Genomic DNA, 24687 nt, shown 5'->3' on the forward strand with positions numbered 1-24687 from the left:
TGTGTTGTTTTTAATATGAAATATTCACTTTGTTTTTTCTTCTGTTCTCTCCATTTATGTGTGTCGGACCATAAAGAACAAAAACGCCGTGAAGAAGGTAGGTGTGAGTTTCTGTTTTGTTCTCCAGGTGTAACCAGCCCCTTAACTGATATAAAATGGAATATGTTTCAGTCTTCACCATCTTGAATAGGAGACATGATTTGGGTTATTGATCTATGGAGGAATGTTTGATTGATAACAGAGTAGTTTTTATGGAACTTGATATCCATAAGTGCTAATCATTTTCCACAGCAGCTGGTCCCAAAAACAGATGTTGCCTCCTTGTAATCCTCTATTGTAAAATATTTGCTGCATACAGAAGTTAAAGTGAACTGACTCAGATCTTCTTTTTACTTGGTGTGAGAGACAAAGTCCTGCTTTTTTCTGAATCCTTTAAAGTTCAGCAGTCAGTTATCAGGTTTGAAGTCCATCATGCTTTCCAGTTTAATTCAGTCCACCTTGAAGCATCTGTGACTGGTTGTTAGTCTAACTCAGTGGTCCCCAAACTTTTTCTAAAGAGGGCCGGCTCGCTCTGCATGGCTCTTTGAGAGGGCCGGAGGCCGGAGATTTTCCATGTAAATTACAGTAAATATGCCTACTGTATGCAGCAGATCTATCTTAGCTGAATTTTAGCCCATTCAATGTGGGCTGTTGTTATTATTTCTGTTAGGCTGCTTTCATGTTAAAATGATATAACACAGTTTTAAATGGTAATAGCTGAAATCACAAAATATTAATAATGACATGAATAATTTTAGATAAAAGCCTGTTTAAGCATTTAAAAAAAACATATTTTTTTCCAACATTTGTGAACTCACACAATTCTATTTAGCATAAAAAACTTTCAAGAATGAACAACAATTAAGAACATTTTAATGCCATATAAAACCATGGCTTAGAATTGTTTTGTTTTGACATTTGAAAGTTACACAACTTCTTTCACATTGTTAATCAATAAATCAATAGGTGTACATATTGCAAAAGTTATGTTGCAAATAATGAGTCTACTTTTCTATTACTCAGCTTATTTAACAACACAATGCATTCAAAAATTTTGCAATGTATGTTTTAATAAAATCTTTCAAAAATAAAAGCTTTTATTTTGACACACAATACTGAGATGAGAGCAGTGTGAACGTTATGTTATGATGGCTGCATAGGATTCTAAATACAGTGGCCTTAAGAGGACAAAAATGCGTTTATGTTATTACATTTGCAGCATTCGATAAATCGGCCAGAGTTCGTCTCTTAAAAAGGCTGCACAACAGCGCCAAACCTACCTGTGGCCAACAAAGGAATTACACATGTACTCACCAAAGAGAATAAACTAGAAATGAGATTAACGGTGTTAAAGTCCGGTGCGGGAGGGATGGAATACATTACGGACACATTTTGGAGGGCCAAAAAAAATGATTTGGCGGGTCACTTTCCAAGAGGTGACTTTGTTCTTCTTAAAGACTGTATATCATGATCCAGGATATTAAAGGTCAGCAGTGGATAAGTTTCATGTCTTTAACAGGTGAAGGATTCCTTTAGTCGGCCTTTTAGCTGTTACTGATTCAGTTCAAAGTCATCCTGGCAGCAGTTTCATTTCCCGTCACCTCTCAGCAAATTGAACTGGAACAACTGGGAAAACTTCCCTGAACAGACAGAATAACAGTGTTGTGTAGATGGTCGACACAAAGCGCATTTTATTCAAATATTTTCAGTTCTCTGAACAGTGATCAAGCTGCAACTTGATTAGAGTTTACAGATTCTCTTCAGTCCACCTTAAAGAAAGAGAGAGTTTAATTCCAGCTTGTTTATGGTGTGTTGTTTTTAATATGAAATATTCACTTTGTTTCTTCTTCTTTTCTCTCCATTTATGTGTGTCGGACCATAAAGAACAAAAACATCGTGAAGAAGGTAGGTGTGAGTAACTGTTTTGTTCTCCAGGTGTAACCAGCCCCTTAACTGATATAAAATGGAATATGTTTCAGTCTTCACCATCTTGAATAGGAGACATGATTTGGGTTATTGATCTATGGAGGAATGTTTTATTGATAACAGATTAGTTTTTATGAAACTTGATATCCATAAGTGCTAATCATTTTCCACAGCAGCTGGTCCCAAAAACAGATGTTGCCTCCTTGTAATCCTCTATTGTAAAATATTTGCTGCATACAGAAGTTAAAGTGAACTGACTCAGATTTTCGTTTTACTTGTTGTTAGAGAGGAATGATCCTGCTTCTTTTCTAAAGAAGGCCGGATCGCTCTGCATGGCTCTTTGAGAGGGCAAATAACCCCATAACATTTGCTGATGAGATCAAGGAAAAGTGCAGAGTAAAAGAGGACACAGGACACTGTCCCTTTAAGGGAAGGTGGAAGGACTCTGGATAAGAAGAGACTGCAAAGAGATTCTGACAACATTTACACTTAAATCTGCTGTTATTATGCATCTGTGAAACCTGAGCTGTGTTAATAATAATAATAATATATATATATATATGTATATATATATATATATAAAACATTACTTCATCATAGGTAGTAATATATATCCATCATTGTCCTCTCACAGTCACCCTCATTTTCTCATTTTCATTTACGTGAATCTCATCCCTCTGAAAGTCGCAGGAATCTCTTTCGTAAAGGATGCTTCAGTGTTTCCTGGTTGAAGATAAAAGAAGCACCGAAGCTCCTTTTCCCCTGAATTCAGAGAATTTCACCATCTCTCGTTTTGGAATAATCTTGCTGACAAACAGACAAACAAACGGCAGTTATCACATACCTCCACTTAGGCTTTTGCTGCGGTGAAGAACAAGATCAATATACCTGTGCATTTTACTTTCTGTCCACTGTGACTTCTGTGTTTTCCAAGGTGGGGCAAAGCTAAAGGACCAACAAACACCCCAAACAGGGGTAGCCATCGTTCGAGGTGGTTTTCCATATTTTTGACATTCCCCACATAGCAGCACAGACTGAACGTATATGCTATGCTGTACAAATACCATGCGGTGAACTTTCAGCTCAGCTGAACAGAGGAACACGAGTCATATTTATATCAGATTAACTATGAGTAGGCTACATGCTGATTTAGTTTATCAAGCCTGAAGCATCAATCAAATGCATTTGAGTGTGATCTGAATGCTGCTTCAATACTCCACAAACGCCCTGTCTTACATTGGCAGTTACACTAATGTGCCTCGAGTTTGCTGGAAATTTTAGATGTTTTCCGTCTATTTTCTACAGTTAAATGTCTTTTAAAATCTTCAGCTTTTTGAATATGTGTGAGGTTTACTCATGGAAACCATGGTTTTACAGGCAATGAGGACTTAGAATCCAAACGCAGTGGCAGCCCTGACCTTACACGCCCCGACTGTGAGTCAAACTCTACCTTCAACAACACTGTAAATACAAAAAGACGAGCTTATAAGAACATGTAGTGAGAAAAGTCAGATGCAAACTTTCAACCACAGTAATTTTCAGATTCAGTGATTCCATGGTTGGTTCTCACCTCACCTTTGTCAGGGAATTTGGATTATTTGGTACAAATAGCTTCACAATGAAGGCATTTCTGCCATAATGATAGCAAGTTTATTTTAAAGCTGATAAATGCCTGGAATTTTAGACTAGATCATCAAAAACCTAATGCACAGAAGTAATTTGGAATAGTATTTTACTTTTAAATGTAAGAAAACCATCACTGAAACCTATTTCTGGTTATGTGTAGTTGCAGATCAGCCTCTGAAGTGCAGCAGCAGCAGCTATGAATGTCTGCCTCCATCCAGTAAGTCAAACTTAAGAAACTAAAAATGAATCAAGTGTTTGATTATTCACAGTTAATGTGGGTGTTCCTTCCCAGAGAGTTAAAATGATTTTATAGTTATTACACTACTTGTTTAGCTGGTGAAAGCAGTTTTTCAACTCAAATACTCCCTGAAGTCCATCTTTCAGGCTGCATTAAGTCTTTCTTTACTGATTAAAACTCAACTGTGTAATGACCGAGTGTACTTTCATATGCAGATTTTAAAGCAGTCACAGCCTGACTAGTACGTCATACTCACGATTCTAGTCAGAATGTGAGTCTGATACCGCTGGATAGAGATTTGGGTATGGGGCGTGTTTCAACTGAACCGGGAGAAAAAATGCCTCTTCGCTCAATTGGATAGACCTACAACCAATCAGAGCAACGTAGTATGTGACGTAAATTAAGCGACACACACTTGTTGTAGGAAGGACGGCAAAAACATCTTTTCTATCGATAAAAGCCTTTATTGCGTTCCTCTGTTCGTTTTTCAAAATGAATGCAATGTGGAGATCCTGTAGAACAGACTCGATGGCAGAATCTACACACCCTATATCTCCAGCGGCAGCCATGTTTGTTTCAAACGAATTCAAACCAAGCGCTCTTTAGTGACGTAGTCGATAATGTCCCTGTTGATCATCTGTCCATCATCGTATAAAGCCCGCCCTGGCAATCTGATTGGGTCGACTGTCGTGATGTCAAGCATAGAGATTTCCCCAACTGAGCAGAGCCAGACAGAACTTCCCGACCAAACATTTTATGGGCGGGGCTAAGTTCGTCTGGCACCCAGGCTAGGAAATTACAGAGCTGAAACAACTCCTGGAGAAAGTTAAAGCAGAACTTTGAGGTATAGGGTGGATCTATCGTGCTGTTTGACCCAGTGTGACAGAAAATATTTCATTGGTACAGGAACGAAGGAATCTGTCTAAATATTGGAAGATTTGTCAGTAACAAAGCTGAAGATGAAAATAGGATTGTTTCTACAACAGAATAATGATGAGATATCATCAAACATGCTCTGTTCTTCAAAGGTACAGACCTCAGAGGAACCGAGCATGTAAAGTGACCCCCAAACAACAAGTGGAGGACCAGCTGCTGTACAGATGTTAAAATGCTGTGAAACCTGTCAGAGCCAGGTGTTATTCAGTGCTGACCACGAAGTTGCCCGAACATTTGCTTTTAAATGAAGACTCAGTAAAGATGGAAATAACGTGTTTATTTTGTAAAAACATACAATAAAAACTGAGATAACAAGACAACTTATTGACCCTCTGAATGAATTTTCATCTTTTTCTTAACAGATGTGGAGCCTCTGAAACGCAGGAGCAGCAATCCATTCATACCACCTGACAGTGAGTTTAACTGAACTCTCCTTAAGAAATCCCACTGAAAGTGCTGCTGTTGGATCCAGATCTGTCTGACCAAACACTGCTTGTGGTGTTACTCTGCCCACTCATGAAATGATCACTCAGCTCTACATTTTCATGAATTTCTTCTGTTTTACTGAAAGACTGAAGCTGAAGTACCGAGTTACATCTTACAGTCCAGGTGGTGGATGCAGCAGTTAGATGGAACACAGGAGAAGGAAAAAATGTCCATGTATCAGAGTATGCAAGCTAACTTCTTATCTCTTGATGAGCCGGACGGCGTTGTGGCGTGCGCGAAACAGAATGAAAAAGGAAATACAGAAATGTTTGATTGGAAACATCTTATGCCTGGGAGAAGAAGAACAAAGTAAATATTTTACTGGAACATCTTGTGGATCTAGTGTCTGGGAAAAAAAGACCAAGTCTTACAAGTGATATAAACATGATGAGACACAAGCATAAGGCTAAATAAAATTTTCCAGTTAAATCAAATCAAATTTATTTATATAGAACATTTCATGTACAAACAGTTCAAAGTGCTTCACATAAAATAAAAGCATTGCAGCAGGGAATGCAAGAAGCATTAAAAATACATAAAAGAATATAAAGAGACACAAATAAAATCATTTAAATGAATTTAAAAACAGGCAACAGTCTAGATAAGTTAAAAGATATTTCATGCATAGACACATGAGAAAATAAATGTCTTTAAAGCTGCCGTCGGCAGGTTTTCAAAATTCGAGTCTAAAGTCGGAAAATTCGAACTGATACAACTTTCAGGTCCCTCCCCCAACCTCTAACAAGCTCCGAATCGCCCCCCCAAACCCCTCCCCCTCTGTGGACGAGGTTGTGCATGTGAGTTCACACCAGTGTGCGCGCACACAAGCTGGGGCAGACTCACGCTCAGCAGCGTGTGCACAAGCTGTGATTGACAGGTAGGATTCCTCCACCCTAACTTGATTGGTTAAAAAAAGCCGGGAGCGCTCGGTTTTTGCAAGCATGATTACAGGCTTCAGAGGGAGCTACAGATTTCGTTATTTTTCCTAAACAGCCTATTTAATATTCTACTTCCAGAATCCCATGACAGTTCAAGCCAATATGACTAAAAAAAAGTTGCCGACCGCAGCTTTAAGCCAGAATCGTGCAAATTGTCTAAATGCATCTTGTGACTTCGCTGGGAACCTGAAAGAACTTGTACAAAGATATCAAACACATTTAATTCAGTTTTAAGATTCGGCTGAAAGTGAATCTAGGTAACAGTCATTTCAGTCTTATTTAGGCATCTGGTTCTCTTATCTGGGGGGGAATGAGGGTAGAATGTCAACTTCGATTTATTGGTCCAGATAAGATAGGGAATGAGTTAGTCTCCCATTTCTCTAAAAAGGGTTCTTTGTTTATTCAGTTTAAGTTGTCAATGTATTCTCTCAACTTTTATGGCAAATGTCTGTTGCTAATTCCACTCCCCAAAAAGCTTTCATAGGTCGAAGGTTGTTGTAAATTAGGCGATTTCTGTCCCTCACCTTTGTGTAGACTTTCCAGATCTGGTCCTTACCCAGAAAAACATCCCCAACAGGAATGCTTGTATCTTCCAAAGGTTGAAGGCCTCTTAATCCCACACTGGAGCGTGCTACATCTGGTGTTTGCTTCTGGCTTCATCCAGAGCAGCCGTTTCTGCCTCCGGCTTTCTTTTTCTTCCCCTTTAAAGTAATGGTAGTTTTGGCTGCATTTTCTCTGCCATCGCACTCACATTAAGTTATTTTCGGCACCAGGGAAAAAAGCACGGAGGAGGGAGCCGACAGAGGGGGGCGCAGGCAGAACGGGCAGAACTAGACATGAAGGCATCTGATTGGTTCTTTGTCCTCGGCCTGAGGAGTTTGGATTGGTCAGCTTTTTGTCAGCCCTGCAGCTGCCACAGAGCTCTGATTATTTTTGGCCCTTTTTCTAAATACATCATGTATAGATTACTCTCAGGCAAGGGCGTAACTTTGGGTCTACCATTGGGGGGGTTAAACTCGCGGCATATTTATTTATTTATTTAATCATTTTCTTGCTTGCTAATTTGCCATTCCTGTGTTAGAAATACATTGTGATACTTTTACTGATTTAGGCAACTTAACGTAAATGCAGCTGTTCACTTGACTATTTATGCCATAACGACACAGTAGTTAAATTCAGTGTTTAAGCACTAGCCAACAGTGGCAGCTGACAAGAACTTAAAGATTAATCAATTTCATCACTGTATTGGCCCCTACATGCAGCAAATGTATTATGCACAATGCAACTCTCGATTCATCACACAATGCAGGGTGGCACACTGGAGTGCAGCTTGCACCTTTATTAGGAACTGATTTCACATATTGCCCACTTACTATCACATTAAGATTGCTATAAATTATTATTATTAATAATAATAATAATAATAATAATAATAATAATAAAGGAGTAAGACCTGTTACTGATCGTGAACTTGTCTTTAATGTCGGGTGTGTTTCCAGAGCCACTAAAAACAGCTGTAATTCAATTCATTTTTATTTATATAGCGCCAAATACAACAAATGTCATCTCAAGGCACTTAGATCGTAAGTCCAATTCAAGCCAATTGGAATTCAATTAATTAATAATAATCATAATTCATAAAATAATCCAATTCGTTCATATAGAGCCAATTCAAAAACTATTTCCTAGCTAAGAAAACCAACAGATTGCACTGAAAACTTTTTGTGCAATCTGCGGCGGCGGCGGCGGCGGCGGCGGCGGCACTGTAACACCATTCAAAGGATATCTGTTGGAACAGGGAAACACGAGTTAATGAACACAATAATGTCACATATACATAAAGAGAGTAAAGTGAGGAAAGGTGTGACAGATGAGGCCCCCCAGCAGTCTAGGCCTATAGCAGCTTAACTATGGGATGTTTCAGGATCACCTGAGCCATCCCTATTCAAGGTAAACACAAGAAACTTGTGCTAAAGAAAAATTAAATAAATAAAGGACCAGACTCAGTGAGTAATTCCCTATCCTCCCTATATAGATCCATATATAGAACCATCTTTTACAGCCACAAGCTATCTCAGCCTCTCACCAACGGCACACCAGTCACAGCGGGGTGGGGATGCAAACCCTGGTTCGGGTAGGGGGAGAAATAAAAGAGGTAAGATAAGCGGGAATGGGATTCAAACCCTGGTTCGGGTAGGGGGTAATGAAAGTATAGAGGGTGCCAGAGGTGGAGGCAGAACAAGACACACTAGCAGACACACTATCAGATTCAACAGACCTAACTATAAGCTTTATCAGAAAGGAAAGTTTTAAGCCTGGTCTTAAAAGTGGAAAGGGTGTCTGCTTCCCGGACATTTACTGGCAGCTTATTCCACAATAGAGGGGCCTGATAACTGAAGGCTCTGCCTCCCATTCTACTTTTAGAAACTCTGGGAACCTCAAGTAAACCTGCAGTTTGGGAACGAAGTGCTCTGTTAGGAAAATATCTTACAATGAGATCTTTAAGATATGATGGAGCTCGGTCATTAAGAGCTTTATATGTAAGGAGAAGAATCTTAAATTCTATTCTGAATTTAACAGGGAGCCAATGAAGAGAAGCTAAAACTGGAGAAATATGATCTCTGCTGTTAGTTCTCATCAGAACTCTGGCTGCAGCATTTTGGATCAGCTGAAGGCTTTTCAGAGAATATGTGGGACAGCCCAATAATAAAGAATTACAGTAGTCCAATCTTGAAGTAACAAATGCATGGATTAGTTTTTCTGCATGACTCTGAGACAAGATGTTCCTGATTTTAACAATATTACGAAGATGAGAGAAGGCAGTCCTAGAAACCTGTTTTATATGTGCGTCAAATGATAAGTTCTGGTCAAAAATAACTCCAAGGTTCCTCACTGTAGAACTAGAAGCCAAGGAAATACCATCTAGAGTAACTATATAGCTAGACAATTTCTCCCTGAAACGCTCAGGTCCAAAGATAACGACTTCAGTTTTGTCTGAATTTAGAAGCAGACAGTTCTGAGTCATCCAGGTCTTTATGTCTTTAAGACATGCTTGTAGTCTGACCAACCTATTGGGTTCATCTGGTTTTATAGATAAGTACAGCTGAGTATCATCAGCATAGCAATGGAAATTTATGCCATGCTGTCTAATAATGTTACCTAATGGAAGCATGTATAAAGTGAAAAGAATCGGTCCAAGCACAGAACCCTGGGGAACTCCATGACTTACTCTGGTGTGTGAGGAAGATTCTTCATTTACAAGAACAAACTGAAATCTATCAGATAAATATGACTCAAACCAGCCTAATACAGTTCCTTTAATCCCAATAACATGTTCAAGTCTGTGTAATAAGATACTGTGATCGACCGTATCAAATGCAGCACTGAGATCCAACAGGACAAGCACAGACACAAGTCCGCTATCAGAGGCTAAGAGGAGATCATTGGTAACTTTCAGCAGTGCAGTTTCTGTGCTATGATGCACTCTGAATCCTGACTGAAACTCTTCAAACAGATTATTTCTGTGTAAATGATCACAAAGCTGAGCTGCAACTATTTTTTCAAGAACTTTAGACATAAAAGGGAGATTGGATATAGGTCTATAATGAGCCAACACTTCTGAATCAAGAGTAGGTTTTTTAACTAAAGGTTTAATTACAGCAACCTTAAAAGGCTGAGGTACATATCCTGTCAACAAAGACAGATTACTCAAATCCAATATGGAAGTGTCGATTAAGGGGAAAACCTCCTTGAACAGTCTGGTTGGGATTGGGTCTAAAACACAAGTTGATGGTTTAGAAGAGACTATTGCTGTTGTTAGTTCAGAGAGATCAACTGGACAGAAGACGTCTAAATACAAATCAGGTTCTAAAGATACTTCTAAAGCTGCTGTACTTGATGATACATTACTGATAATAGTGGGAAGTACTCCATCAATCTTCTCTCTGATAGAAACAATTTTATTGATAAAGAAGCTCATGAAATCATCACTGCTGAGAGTTAAAGGAATAACTGGCTCAGCAGAGCTCGGATTCTTAGTCAGACTGGCTACAGTGCTGAAAAGAAACCTGGGATTATTCTTATTCTCATCTATCAATGATGAATAATAAGCAGCTGTAATCAAACCTCTGCTGAAAAAGGACAATCTTGACAAGACACAAATGAACAACTACAGGCCTATCTCAAATCTCCCAACCACTTAATTACTTTTTAAAACAAAATAACTGCTATGACACCTTCCAGTCAGGATTTAGACCGCACCACAGCACTGAGACTGCTCTGACCAAAGAGTTTAACAACATATGTCTGAATACAGACGGTGGAAAAATGTCAGTCTTAGTTTTACTGGATCTCAGTGCTGCATTTGATACAGTTGACCACAATATATTACTGAAACGACTGGAAAACTGGGCGGGTTGAACAAATTTCACGGAAAAACATATGTTTTGAATGTTAAGCCCGGTGAAGATTCAACACATTAGCAGTCATTCCAGTTGTCAACGCCGCTTAAAAAGGTGATTTTCTCCTCTTCTAGCATTATCGTGACAGGAGAACCATGCCAACTTTGGATGCAGTTATCTTAGCGATAGCAATAGCCTCAATATACATATCGTTGGAAACTTAGTTTATGGCCGTTCATGTGAGCACAAAGCTTAGTTTTGTAAATTTTACCAAAGCGACTGGTTTCGCCCTGCAGGGTCACATAGGAACACATGAGGTGAATGTCTTGGTATGTGCAAGACAACATTCAAGATTTTCGCGCTAGCTTTGTGAACTTTCTGAGCAGCCGTCATGCACAGCCCTTTTCCATCAATTTAACTCTCGTTAATCCACCTCTTAGCACAACAAACCCCAAAAACGTGTGACTGTATTGGAGCAAACAGCAACTTAAGATACAGTTCAGTGACATTGGTTCTACAGAGAGATCCCTGGCACCCTCTGGCACCACTCACCAGCGGCTGCGCATAATAGTAGCCTAAACAAACTTTCGGCAGAGAAAACGGGTTGGGTAATACCAAGTAGTCGGTTTGGGGGGAGGGAGGAGGGGGGTACATTACAGATTATTTAAAACATGATACTATCTTGAAATGAAATGAATGAATAAAGAAAACAAACAAAAGTTATTCATTCAGAATTTGATGATATTGGGGGGGTGGGGTTGTTATATTAGCTGGATCTGATTTTTGAGAGGGTCATGACCTCCGTAACCCCCGTGCAAATTACGCGCATGCTCTCAGGATAGACGGACCATTTCACCCAGTATTACAAATTGTGTTTCTGAACAGGATTACCAACCGTGCCTTTAAGAGCTCTCAGTTAACTTGTTTTTCTGTTTATTTCATTTCAGTGTCTGAGCTGAGGGTTGTTCTGCTGGGAGGCAGCTGGTCTGAGAGGAGCTCAGTGGGGAACTTCATACTGGGAGAGGATGCTTTTAACTCAGCACCTCACACCTGTATGAGAATCAGTGGACCTTTGGAACCACAGAAAAAAATAGCAGTCGTCAACACTCCAGATGTGCAGATTTTCACTGCAGACAAACTGACAGAGTTCATAAAAGACTGTGTGAGAGTCTCTGATCCTGGACCTCATGTGTTCCTGTTGCTTCTGCAGCCTGAAAACTTCACTGAGGAACACAAAGAGAGGCTCTGTACTGTTCTTAAAGAATTCAGTGATCAATCATTTGATCATTCACTGATTCTGATGTCGACACCCAGACAGCAGAGTTTAGATTTGATGGAAAATTACATGTTAGAGCCTCCATTAAAGGACCTGATCAGAAAATGTAGATACAGATATGTGAGGAGGAAGAACCTTGAACTTCCAGAGCTGCTAACACGCTTTGGTCAGATTGTGAAAGAGAACAATGGAGAACATGTGAGCTATGAAGCATATGAAGACACAACTGAGAACATCCCAACCACTGCAGCAGGTGACGATCAAAGCCCAAAACAAGAGAAAACACCAGGATCTCTCATGGCTGCTGTTAAAGGTGCTGGTAAGTACAGAAGCTACTTTGTTCACATGGACCTTTCCTTTCTTTGTTCAAACACTAAGTTACACATTAATGTCATGTTTTCACAGGTATACAAGCAGTTAAACAAATCACTTCTAAACCTTCTGCTTCTGGGAAAATCTCTTCTTCCAGTGGTGAGTAAATTCAGGACAATTTATCATAAATTTTTGGATCTTTTCTCTAAATCTTTAACCCAAATTCACCCTTAAATGTTTTATAAACTGAAAAGCAAAACATTTATAACATTTTACCTAAAATTAATTAAACCTTTTGGGTTTTTAAATATTGTATCACGTCTCCTCAAAACATGTCAGAAGGTTCAAACTGAACAAACATGAACTATTTAAGACGAACACATATGTTCCCATCAACAATACTAACCTGTACTTCATCTGCTTTGTATGAACACAACAGAATTCCCATTTACTGTGGGACATGTACCTCACATACAGAATGTGTGGTCAGTATTTGGACTTTAAGTGTTCAGAGCAGGTTCAGACTGGTGTTTTGGTCCCACTTCATGTTGGAACAGTCAGCCAGAGAGGGGTTCTGTTGCCCTGTATGAACCGTTCTGCAGGAAGTGTGTTGTCTGACCTTTATGAAGGGGTCAGAGGAAGAGCCAAATGTTGTAATGTGGATCATTTTTGTTCAGATGTGATTTAAGTGTCATTGGATCATTTTCTCTGTTCTGTTTCAGTTTCTGCACTCAGAGTTGTGCTGTTGGGAAAAAGTGAGGACAAAAAGACAAAACTTGGTAACTTGATCACTGGGAACCAAAGTTTTCATTACCAAACACGTTTTTCAACCAAACACTGTGAAGTCTCTCATGGAGAGTGGGAAGGAAAACCAGTAACAGTAGTGAAAACTCCCGACATGTTCAGTCTGTCTGAGGAGAACATGAGAAGAGAAGTAAAGAGCTGTGTGAGTCTCTGTCCTCCTGGACCAAATGTTCTGCTGCTGTTCGTGAAGCCTTCAGATTTCACAGAGAAGAACAGACGAACACTGAAGTTCATCCTGAGTTTGTTTGGTGAAGATTCCTTCAAACATTCGATGGTCATCATTACACATGAGAATGAAATGAGTTCCTCTGTTAATGAACTCATTAAAGACTGTGGAGGAAGACACTACAACATGTCTGAAGGTAACTATCGCTCATTAATGGAAAAGATGGAAGAAACAGCAGAAGGAAACCCTGCCCCCCCCCTGACTGAGCGGGGTCACAGGAAACCATCTTTAAACCTGGTTCTGTGTGGGAGGAGAGGAGCAGGGAAGACTTCAGCAGCCAAGGCCATTTTAGGTCCGACGCAGCTCCATTCAGGCTCCAACTCATCAGAGTGTGTTAAACATCAGGCAGAGGTGTGTGGACGTCGGGTTTCTCTGGTGGAGCTGCCTGCCTTGTGTGGAGAACCTCTGGAGGCAGTGATGGAGGAATCATTCAGGTGCGTCTCCCTCTGTGATCCTGAGGGCGTCCATGCCTTCATCCTGGTCCTCCCTGTGGCTCCCCTCACTGATGAAGACAAGGGAGAGTTACAGACCATCCAGGACACATTCAGCCCTCGAGTCAATGACTTCACCATGATTCTGTTCACTGTGGAGTCAGATCCTACAGCTCCAGCTTTTCTTAACTTTATAAGTGGTAACAAAGATATCCAGGAGCTCCGTCAGAGCTGTGGAGGAAGATCTGTTGTTCTGAACATCAAAGACAGGCAGCAGATCCCAGAGCTGCTGGAGGCTGTGCAAACAAATATCACTGTCAACAACAAGGCACAGTGTTACACAGCTAAGACATTTGCATGTGGCAAAATGGAGGAAAATTTCCAACTGCAGGCTGAACTCAAAGAGCTTCGGACAAAGACTGTGGTCAAAGGTAAATATTACACTTATATAATTAAAATTTGAATCACTTTCTTTTCCTGTTTGCTTAAATTATTCTGCAGAAAACATTTACTCTCTGATAACTATACACCGCCTTCATGTGAGCATGCAAATTAACACAAAATCTGGTAGGGTTGTTATATTAAACTATACAAAGATTACAAATATTCTTCACAATAATAACTTTAATTGACTGACATAATCAAGAAAAACTAAAATTATTTCTGTTCTCTGTCAATTGTTGTGATGTAATTCATCGTGAATATAAAAAAAAAAACATGCAGAAATTACTGGTTCAGACAACGTGCAAACATGAAATGATGGTGAGCCATATCCATTTATGGGATAAAGCTTTCTAACTAATTTTTCATGAATAAATTATAAATAATCCATCATCCAATTATAACTTATATCATTCTATGAAACCAGGTGTTCAGTAACCTTCCTCAATTTTTTCTTGATTTAACTGAAGGAAATTTTGGTTCATCAACTTTTTGACTTGCTCTAAGCAGTCGCACAATGACTCTATAGGACTGCAGTCATCTGGAGACAGTGCCAGATATATCTGTGTGTCATCTGCATAGCTGTGGTAGTTAACTTTAGAGTTCTTCAGAATTTGACCCAGAGGCAGCATGTGTAGGCTGAACAGAAGGGGTCCAAGAACTGACCCCTGAGGAACTCCACATGTCATAGCCACTCGATCAGATTGATTACTTCCAATAGTCACAAAATAACTCCGCTCCTCCAAGTAGGACCTGAACTATTCTAGGACGGTCCCGGGTTTCCAACTTGTTCAGCAGTATACTGTGATCCACAGTGTCAAATGCAGCACTGAGATCCAACAGGACCAGAACTGACACCTTGCCTGAGTCAGTGTTCAACCTTATGTCATTTAACACTTTAATAAGAGCCGTTTCTGTACTGTGGTGAGGACGGAAATTTGTCAAGGAGTCCACTAGAGTTCAAGAAGTTACTGAGTTGATTAAAAACCACTTTCTCAACAATCTTGGCTATAAAAGGAAGATTTGAGATGGGTCTGTAGTTGGTTAAAATGGAGGCATCCAATGTTGTCTTTTTTTGGGGTGGCTTGATGGCAGCTACTTTTAAGGGTTTAGGAAACGTGCCTGATTGAAATGAGCAGTTTATTATTTGCTACAAATCTGTTTGGACAGAGCTTACAATAGTTTTAAAGAAGTCAGATGGCATTGTGTCAAGACAGGATGTTGATGGTTTAAGTAATACATATTGTGCTTCACCATAAAATTACAGTGTGTGTGTGTGTATAAGGAACCGAAAATGCCACCTGTCAAGAGACACGCTTACGACGGGAACTTCAAACTAAAGGCTATCAGTCACGCAGTAGAACATGGCAATAGAGTAACTGCGAGAGAATTCAATATTAATGAATCAATGCTACGGAAGTGGAGGAAGCAAGAAGATGACCTGCGCCAGGTAAAGAAGACCACACAGAGTTTCCGCGGGAACAAAGCGAGATGGCCACAGTTAGAGGACAAAATTGAACAGTGGGATATTGAAAAGAGAGCAGCAGGTCGAGGCGTCTCTACAGTCTGGGACATGAATATCTGTGACTTTCAAAGCGGTCCTTCTTGGTGCTTTCATTTTATGAAAAGACGTAATCTTTCTATCCCCACACGAACTACCGTCTCGCAGCAACTGCCAAAAGATTACGCGGAAAAGCTAGCCACTTTCCGCGCATACTGCAAAAACAAGATCACTGAAAAGAAGTTCCGGCCAGAGCACATCACCAACATGGACGAGGTTCCCCTCACCTTTGATATCCCCGTGAACCACACCGTGGAGAAAACAGGGACCAGAACGGTGTCTATACGCACCGCAGGGAACGAGAAGTCATCCTTCACTGTAGTTCTAGGTTGCCAGGCTAATAGCCAGAAACTTCCACCCATGGTCATTTTTAAGAGGAAGACTTTGTGAAAACAAAAGTTTCCAGCCGGCGTCATCATCAAAGCTTACCCAAAGGGCTGGATGGACGAGGAAAAGATGAGCGAGTGGCTAAGAGAAATTTACGTCAAGAGACCGAATGGCTTTTTCCACATCTCTCCGTCCCTATTGATCTGCGACTCCATGCGCGCCCATCTCACCGATGCTGTCAAAAACAAAGGGAAGCAAACCAATTCGGAGCTTGCCATCATTCTGGGTGGATTAATTAAAGAACTCCAGCCGCTAGATATTGGTATCAACAGGGCGTTCAAAGTTAAACTGCGAGCTGCGTGGGAGCAGTGGATGACAGAAGGCGAACACACATTCACCAAGGGAGGGAGACAGCACCGGGCGACTTACGCTACTATCTGCCAATGGATCGTGGATGCCTGGGCTAAGGTATCAGTCTTAACTGTGGTCCGAGCTTTCACAAAGGCAACAGCAACTACAGCGACTCGGATAATGACGAAATGGAACTGGGCATGCTGGAAGCTGTAATCGCCCAATTCGTTAAACTCGGACACTGAAGATGAAGAATTTGAGGGATTTGTGGACGAGGAATTAACTGAAAAAGTGTGTGTATTGTGTTGTATTTTACGCGTTATAACTGAACAATTTTGAGAGTTATTGTGAATACGCTAACATTTGATTTAGCGGTATCAGCCTTTTTTTTTTTACATGTTACAACTGAACAAGATTGGGAGTTATTGTGAATACGTTTAATAAAGTTTGACTGACTGACTTATCTGACTGTTTTATTTCGCTCAATGCGCCTTATAGTCCGGTGCGCTTTATAGTGCAGAGAATACTTTATCTGTTTTGGGGGGGTTGTAAGCTTATGAACCATAGCAAACAGAGCACGAGTGTTGTTGATGTTCTTATTAATCATTTCAGATAAGTGTTGCTGTCTAGCCTTGAGTAACCCGTGGTTAAAATTACAAAGACTTTGTTTGTAGAGGTCATGGTGAATTTGAAGTTTAGTTTTTCTCCATTTACGCTTTGCTTTCCTGCATTCTGTTTTCAAGGCCTTTACCATCATAGTGTTTCTCCATGGTGTTCGTTTTCTGCTCAAGATCATCTTATTTTTAACAGGTGCAACAGTATCCATGACATTTTAGATCTTCACGTTAAAATTATCTAAGAGTTCATCAACTGTCTCTGCACTCGCAGTTGATGACATAGCTATAACTTCCATAAACTTAGCACTGGTATTCTCATATATGTACCTTTTTCTAACAGACACACAGGTTAACTGACTGTTTGGAGTTAACTGTAAGTCAGAGAACACACAGAAATGATCAGAGAGCGCCAAGTCCTTGATATCAACAGAAGAAATGTCAACACCTTTAGAGATAACCAGATCCAGTGTGTGTCCATGTTATTGTCCATGTAAATGTTAAAATCCCCTGTTATGATAAAAAAGTTATAGTCAGTGCAGATAACTGACAGCAGTTCAGCAAACTCATCAAAGAAAGTTCCTGGGTATCTTGGTGGTTTATAAATGATTAGGAAGATAACTTTTGGATTCTTTACTAAAAAACAGATATTTAAAAGAGCTAAAATCACCAAGTAAAATTTCCTTGCACTGAAAGACTGATTTAAAAATGGCGGCAACTCCCACGCCCTTCTAACCAATTCGACACTTATTGATGAAATGGAAATTTGTTGGTGCCGCCTCATTGAGAATGGTATCACAACTACATTCAGTCAGCCATGTTTTACTAAGAAATAAAAAGTCTAGATTATAGGTCATGATCATGTCATTTACTAAGAGGGATTTGTTGGCTCTGATATTGAGTAGGGCTAATCTTGTGGAGACAAGATAGTCAGTACCCTTCCTCAGTTGGTCAGCAGCCTTCCTCAGGTGTTCAGCAGCCTTCCTCAGGTTTTCAGTACCCTTCCTCAGGTGTTCAGTTCCCTTCCTCATGTGTTCAGCAGCCAGAGGTGGATAGAGTAGCCAAAAATTGTACTCAAGTAAAAGTCAAAATATCATCCGACTAGATATAGTCGGACTCACCTTGACGCATGGCTTGGGCTCCGGAACCAGCCTCCTCAAGAGGGGTTGGACTCTCTTCCACTCTGGAGTTTCCCGTGGTGAGAGGCGCAGAGCTGGTGTGGGCATACTTATTGCCCCCCGGCTGTGCTCCTGTACATTGGGGTTTACCCCAGTGGACGAGAGGGTAGCGGAACGCAGCCTTGGCGGTTGCTGAGGCAGAAACTCGGGCTTGGGAGGAGTTCGAGGAGGCCATGTAAAATGATTTCCGGACGGCCTCGAAGAGTTTCTGGTCCACCATCCGGCGGCTCGGGGGGGGCGGGGGGGGAGCTGTGCACCGTCAACACCATGTATGGTGTGGGCGGGGCTCTGCTGACCTCATCTGGGGATGTTGTGAGTCGGTGGGGAAAATATTTCGAGGGCCTCCTCCATCCTACCGACACGCCTTCCGATGAGGAAGCAAAGTTGGGGAGCTCGGGCGTGGGACCTCCCATTTCTGGGGCTGAGGTTGCCGAGGTGGTCAAAAAACTCCTCGGTGGCAAGGCCCCGGGAGTGGATGAGGTCCGTCCTGAGTTCCTCAAGGCTCTGGATGTTGTGGGGCTGTCTTGGTTGACACTCCTCTGCAGCATCACGTGGACATCGGGGACAGTGCCTCTGGACTGGCAGATTGGGGTGGTGGTCCCCCTCTTTAAAAAAGGGGACCGGAGGGTGTGTTCGAACTATAGGGGGATCACACTCCTCAGCCTCCCTGGTAAGGTCTATTCGGGGGTACTGGAGAGGAGGATCCGCCGGATAATCGGATCTCAGATTCAGAAGGTGCAGTGTTATTTTCGTCCTGGCCGTGGAACAGTGGACCAGCTCTATACCCACGGCAGGATCCTGGAGGGTGCATGGGAGTTCGCCCAACCGGTCTACATGTGTTTTGTGGACTTGGAGAAGGCGTTCGACCGTGTCCCTCGGGGACTCCTATGGGGGGTGCTATGGGGAGTATGGAGTGCCGGACCTCTTGATAGGGGCTGTTCGGTCTATGTATGACCAGTGTCAGAGTTTGGTCTGTATTGTCGGCAGTAAGTCGGACATGTTTCCTGTGAGGGTTGGACTCTGTCAGGGCTGCCCTTTGTCACCGATTCTGTTCATAATTTTTATGGACAGAATTTCTAGGCGCAGCCAGGGCGTTGAGGGGGAGTGAAACCCGGTCATCTTATTTCTTCATCATTCTTCACCATCTTGTGATAAAAATCAGTTACCAGCCCCTATACTAGCTCGAGCTAACTTTCAGCATATCAGTATTTAACCTTCATGTAGCATCATATTGCTATGCGCCAGCTGTATCGGCAGCAAGTCTGTGTAGCTCTCAATTTTTCTCGTCGTTTTTATGATTATGTCATTTTTAATTTTTAGTTTTTATCTAAACATTTTTAGTTATTTTCATTGATCTGCTTTTTTGTTTAATTTAAATTTTTTGACAATGTGCATTACTACTAGAGCAGTGTACACAAGAGAAGAACTGTTGGCACTGTCAAGGATTGGATGCGGAATTAAACATCCAATTCTGACCGAGCTTAAAAAGCTGTACCGTGGATGCAGCGCTGGAGTGAAACTAAAGGCAAAGAGGCACAACAAGAATTAGAGGTAGAAACCTTTTCTGCCCTCGGTGATTATAAGAAACGCTAAGTCACTACCAAACAAGTGTGATGAGCTAGATGCGGTTGTGCGGAACCAACGGCTGTGTAAGGAGAGCAGTTTGATCTGTCTGTCTGACTCCTGGCTGAAAAACAGCACACCAGACTCATGTGTGGATATTCCCGGCTTCACAGCCGCCGTACGAGCGGATCGTGACCTGAGTACAAGCGGCGGTAAGCGGAAAGGCGGGGGTGTTATACGGATTATACTAATCAGAGATGGGTAAAGCCCCGCAATGTGACCGCTAAGGAGAGGGTTTGTTGTCCAGACATCGAACTACTGTCAGTTGGTTTCCGTGCGTTCTATGCGCCCAGAGAGTTCCCATACACAGTGGTCATCATTGTTTACATTCCTCCTAGGGCGGCACCTACAACGGTGTGTGACGTCATCGATAACACTGTTGCTAGGATACAGACCCAGCATCCTGATGCATTCATTGCAATCACAGGGGATTTCAACCACGTCTCTCTATCCTCCTGCCCGACTGGCTTTGTACAGTATGTGGACTGTCCAACACGTGGAGAAAAGACATTAGATCTGTTCTATGCTAACGTGAAGGAGGCTTACAGGGCAGTGTCTCTTCCACCACTGGGTAGATCTGATCACAGCATGGTCTATCTACAACCCACATACAGACGTGTGTACAAAGACTTCCTGTTACTACCAGATCTTTCAGGAAGTGGTCACCAGAGGCGAGTGATGCATTGAGAGACTGCTTTGATGTCACAGACTGGGCTGTACTGCAGGAGGAAGATGAAATGGACATTGACATGGACAGGAGGGTCAGCACCATCACAGACTACATTAACTTCTGTAGGGACACTGTGATTCCAGTCAGGACTGGAAGGTGCTATCCAAATAATAAACTATGGATCACCAGTGACATCAAAGACCTCCTGAACCAGAAAAAGAGGGCGTTCCAGAATAGAGAAAGGTGTAGGAGTGTACAACAGGAGCTTAAAAAGACACGTCGAGCTAAGGTGGAGTACAAGAAAAATGCCTCCTCAGTCCAGCTGCACTTCTACCTCTGCGGCAGCTTCCACCGCCAGGCCTTCTGAACCCAGCCACACCTCCACCTCTGCGGCACCTTCCACCACTAGCCCTCCTCTGTCCAGCTGCACCCCCACCCCCATCTCTATGGTTAATAGCAACATCACTCCTGTCGCCATCCCTCCGCTACAACCTCTGTATCTAACTATAGAGGAGGTTGGAGCTTAGTTCAGGAGACTTAAGTCAGGGAGGACTTCAGGCCCAGATGGAGTCTGCCCAAGGCTTCTGAGGGACTGTCCTAGTCAACTAGCAGTCCCTCTTCAGAGGCTCTTCAATATGAGCCTTCAGATGGAAAAAGTCCTGGTACTGTGGAAAACTTCTTGTCTCATACCAGTGCCTAAATTAGGGCAACCGGTGGAGCTGAATGACTACAGACCGGTCATATCATGAAGACCTTGAAGAGACTCCTTTTGATGCGAGCAGCTCCCATCTACTTGAATGCTCTTGCAAAGGCTTATGTCACAACTCGTTCACAACTCGGTCACTCCGGTCGTCACAGGATTGTCGTCTAGCAGTGCGTACACCACGCTGAAGACAATCCAGACTCTTTTCATGTGTCGTTCCACGATGGTGGAATAACCTACTGAGCGCTACCAGAACAGGGGCGTCCACGGATATATTCAAGAAACTCTTGAAGACCCAGCTCTTCAGAGAGCATCTCCTATCCTAGCACTTACCCTGTACTTCCCTACTCCCTCTACGGCACTTTATCTTTCTGTACTTCCTTCTATGTCTGCACTCTATCACTACACTGTCACCTCTGACTGAGTCTGACTGGTGGTTTCCTTCTATGTAGCTTATTGCTAGCTTTGATATTAGCTGTAATGTTATATATTTTTCAATTGTAAGTCGCTTTGGATAAAAGCGTCTGCTAAATGCATAAACATAAACGGAGAATGTATCAGCTGACGAGGTGACTTCAACACACATTATGGGTGTCAGTTTGTCAGTAGTTAACTATTGTTGTTTCTGTATGTTCCTGTCTGACAGATGCTGATGAGCAGCAGAGCTCAGAGAGTCTCAGGATTGTTCTGATCGGGAAGACCGGCTGTGGGAAGAGCTCCTCAGGAAACACCATTCTGGGAAGGAAAGACTTTGAAGCCAAATCAGTCCAATTTTCAGTTACCAAGAACTGCAGAAAAGCCCAAAGTGTAGTGGACGGTCGTCCTGTTGCTGTGGTCGATACTCCTGGTCTGTTCGACAATAGTTTGTCCAATGAACAGGTTGGTGAAGAGTTGGTGAAATGTATGAGTCTTCTGGCTCCAGGACCACATGTCTTCCTGCTGGTGTTACAGATCGGTCGACTCACACCAGAGGAGAAGGAGACTTTAACACTCATTAAGAAGGTTTTTGGTAAGAACTCTGAAAAGTTCACCATCATTCTTTTCACAAGAGGAGATGATCTGGAATCTGACAATGTTTCCATTGAAGAATACATTAAAGAAGGATGTGATGAATCATTTAAGAAGCTGATTTCTGACTGCGGAGGAAGATACCATGTGTTTAATAACCGTGAAAATCATGAAAACACACAAGTCAGCGAGCTGATCCGAAAAATCGACACCATGGTGACAGAAAACGGAGGCAGCTTCTACACCAATGAGATGCTGCAAGAAGCTGAAGCTGCGATACAGAAAGAAATGGAGAGAATCCTGAAGGAGAAGGAAGAAGAGATGAAGAGGCAGAAGGAGGAGCTTGAACAAAAACATCAGGAAGAAAAGGAAGAACTGAACAGAAGAATGGAAGAACAGAGAGCAGAAATTGAAAAGGAAAGAAAAGTGAAAGCTGAACAACTGAAAGAAATGGAGGAAAACATCAACAAGGAGCGCGAGCAGAGAAAGAAAGAACAGGAAGCTAGAGAACAAGAAGAGAAGAGAAGAAAAGAGGAGGAAGAACGACAACAACAGAAGTGGGAACGAGAACGAGAAGCTTTGGAGAAACAAATCAGGTCAGAATCTGAAGAAAAGGAAACTATTGACAGAAAACTGGAGCAGAGCAGAAAAGAGATGGAGGAAAAACGAGAGGCCTGGCAGAAGGAACGGAACGAGTGGTGGGATAACCGAAATAAAGAAGATGAAGAGAAACGAAGAGAGGAAGAAATGAGACTGAAAAAGCTTCAAGAGGACTTTGAGCAGGAGAGAGAAAAATATGAAAAGAAAAGAAAAGAAGAAGATCAAAAGAGAAGAGAAGAGGAGGAGAAAGAAAGAAAAAGATTAGAGGAAAACTATCAGAAAACAACAGAAGACATGAAGAAGAAATATGAAGAGGAGGCCAGAGAACAAGCTGAGAAATTTAATGAGTTCAGAGAGAAATATGAAAAAGACCTCGAAGCTCTGTTGGAAAAACATGATGAGGAACTGAAGAATCTGAAGAAGGAACATGAGAAAGAAAGAAAAACGACAAAGAAGACACACAGCAAACAGTATAAACAGTTACAGGAGCTCAAAGCTCACACAGAGAAGGTGCTCAGAGATGATGTGATGGAAAAGGAAGAACAACTAAAGAAGGAAAGAGAAGAAAGAAAAGAAAAAGAAGAAAGAAAAGAAAAAGAAGAAAGAGAAGAAAGAGAAGAAAGAAAAGAAAGAGAAGAAAGAGAAGAAAGAGAAAGAAACAAAAAGTTAGAAGAGTTGAAAAAAAGACAAGAAGAAGAATTGAGGGCTTTGAAAGAAAAACATAAAAAAAGTGGCTGTACCATCATCTGATGATCCTCTGCTGAGTATTTTTCACTCATGTCACAAACTGAACATCATTTAACATCAACAGAGTTCAGATGTTGGTCACACAGACTCCAGATTACACAGCTGTGTTCACATCTGTCTGTGTTTGTGTTCTGTGGGATTTTTCTTTTTTAAGGTTTGACAGAGTGAGATGTTGGAGTGACAGTAACCTCCTTCTGTTCTAAAGGAGACCTTCAAACTGATGGAAGTCTAATATAAACAGACTATCAGATATTTACAGAGAAGGTTTTTTCCATTTATCATGTTCTTTAAATGTCTTCAGCTTCATATCATTTAATGATCAATTCTGATTTTAGTTCTTTATGTAAAAGTGCCTGTTTGAAATAACAACAACCCAAATACTGATGAGGATGAAACATGTAATCCAGGTTCAGCTCACTGTATTATGCAAAACTCTGTATGTAAAGTAGATCTTTATATATATATTTTTAACTTTTTCATATTCATACAGTACATCATTTGTCATCTGATCATTATCACCAAAAATCAAATTTTATTTCATTAAATCTAAATGTTGGACTCTTTTTCTGTGTTTTAGAAGTAGCCTGAAAGTAAAACTGCTTCATGTTTTTTTAAACCAAATCTTTTGTGAGATGAGAGATAAAATGATGTTTAAATCAGAATAGATGTAAAGAAAATGAATCACTTTTTATTTTGATCTTTTACAGTGATTGAAGCAACATAATGTTGGAGGATATTTAGTAATAAATGTATCTTTATCTCAATAATAAGGAGTACGGATGTTGTTTCACATTTTCTTCCGTTCCAATTATGTTTGTTATGAACAATAATGTTTCATTAACTAATAAATGCCTAAAGGACACTCAGTGTGTTTATTATTTTAGTCTGTTTTTGACCCGAATATACATATTCATCATGGGGGGTATTCCTAGAAGCTGGCTTAGCGGAAAGCCTGGCTTATTTCGCTACTTCTGGCTAAATTTAGCGAGAGTTCCGTTCCATAAAGGTGGCTCATTTGAACTTCCGCTGAGTAACCATGGTAGTTTATGCTGCTGAACTAGCCTGGTCCCGGGCAGGCTAAAGTTGAAGCTTAGCTTAGCTGCAACTCAAAAAATGTCCGACCGGCTGAAACGGACTCCGGAAAGAAATGTTCACCTAGAATTCTGCGCTCCCGCAACTCATGTGTTGTCTAAAAAACGAAACAAAAAGTGTGGTTATCATATCAC

General features: G+C 41.3%; 1 protein-coding gene across 2 annotated transcripts; it reads left to right on the forward strand.

Moving 5' to 3' along the window:
* On the forward strand, positions 1-24323 carry LOC142381838 (uncharacterized). 2 transcript variants are annotated; one of them, XM_075467094.1, is made up of 9 exons: positions 1-97; positions 1924-1944; positions 3343-3399; positions 3752-3808; positions 5128-5178; positions 11537-12184; positions 12271-12336; positions 12900-14069; positions 21753-24323. In XM_075467094.1, the coding sequence occupies exons 1-9, from the start codon at positions 16-18 to the stop codon at positions 23462-23464; spliced, it is 3864 nt and encodes a 1287-aa protein (XP_075323209.1). In that variant the 5' UTR covers positions 1-15; the 3' UTR covers positions 23465-24323. The 2 variants fall into 2 exon arrangements, with proteins under 2 accessions (XP_075323209.1, XP_075323210.1); XM_075467095.1 differs by lacking the exons at positions 3343-3399; positions 3752-3808.
* The last annotated feature ends 364 nt before the right edge of the window (positions 24324-24687 follow it).

This window comes from Odontesthes bonariensis, chromosome 6, assembly GCF_027942865.1.
Source record: "Odontesthes bonariensis isolate fOdoBon6 chromosome 6, fOdoBon6.hap1, whole genome shotgun sequence".
NCBI classification, from domain to species: domain Eukaryota; kingdom Metazoa; phylum Chordata; class Actinopteri; order Atheriniformes; family Atherinopsidae; genus Odontesthes; species Odontesthes bonariensis.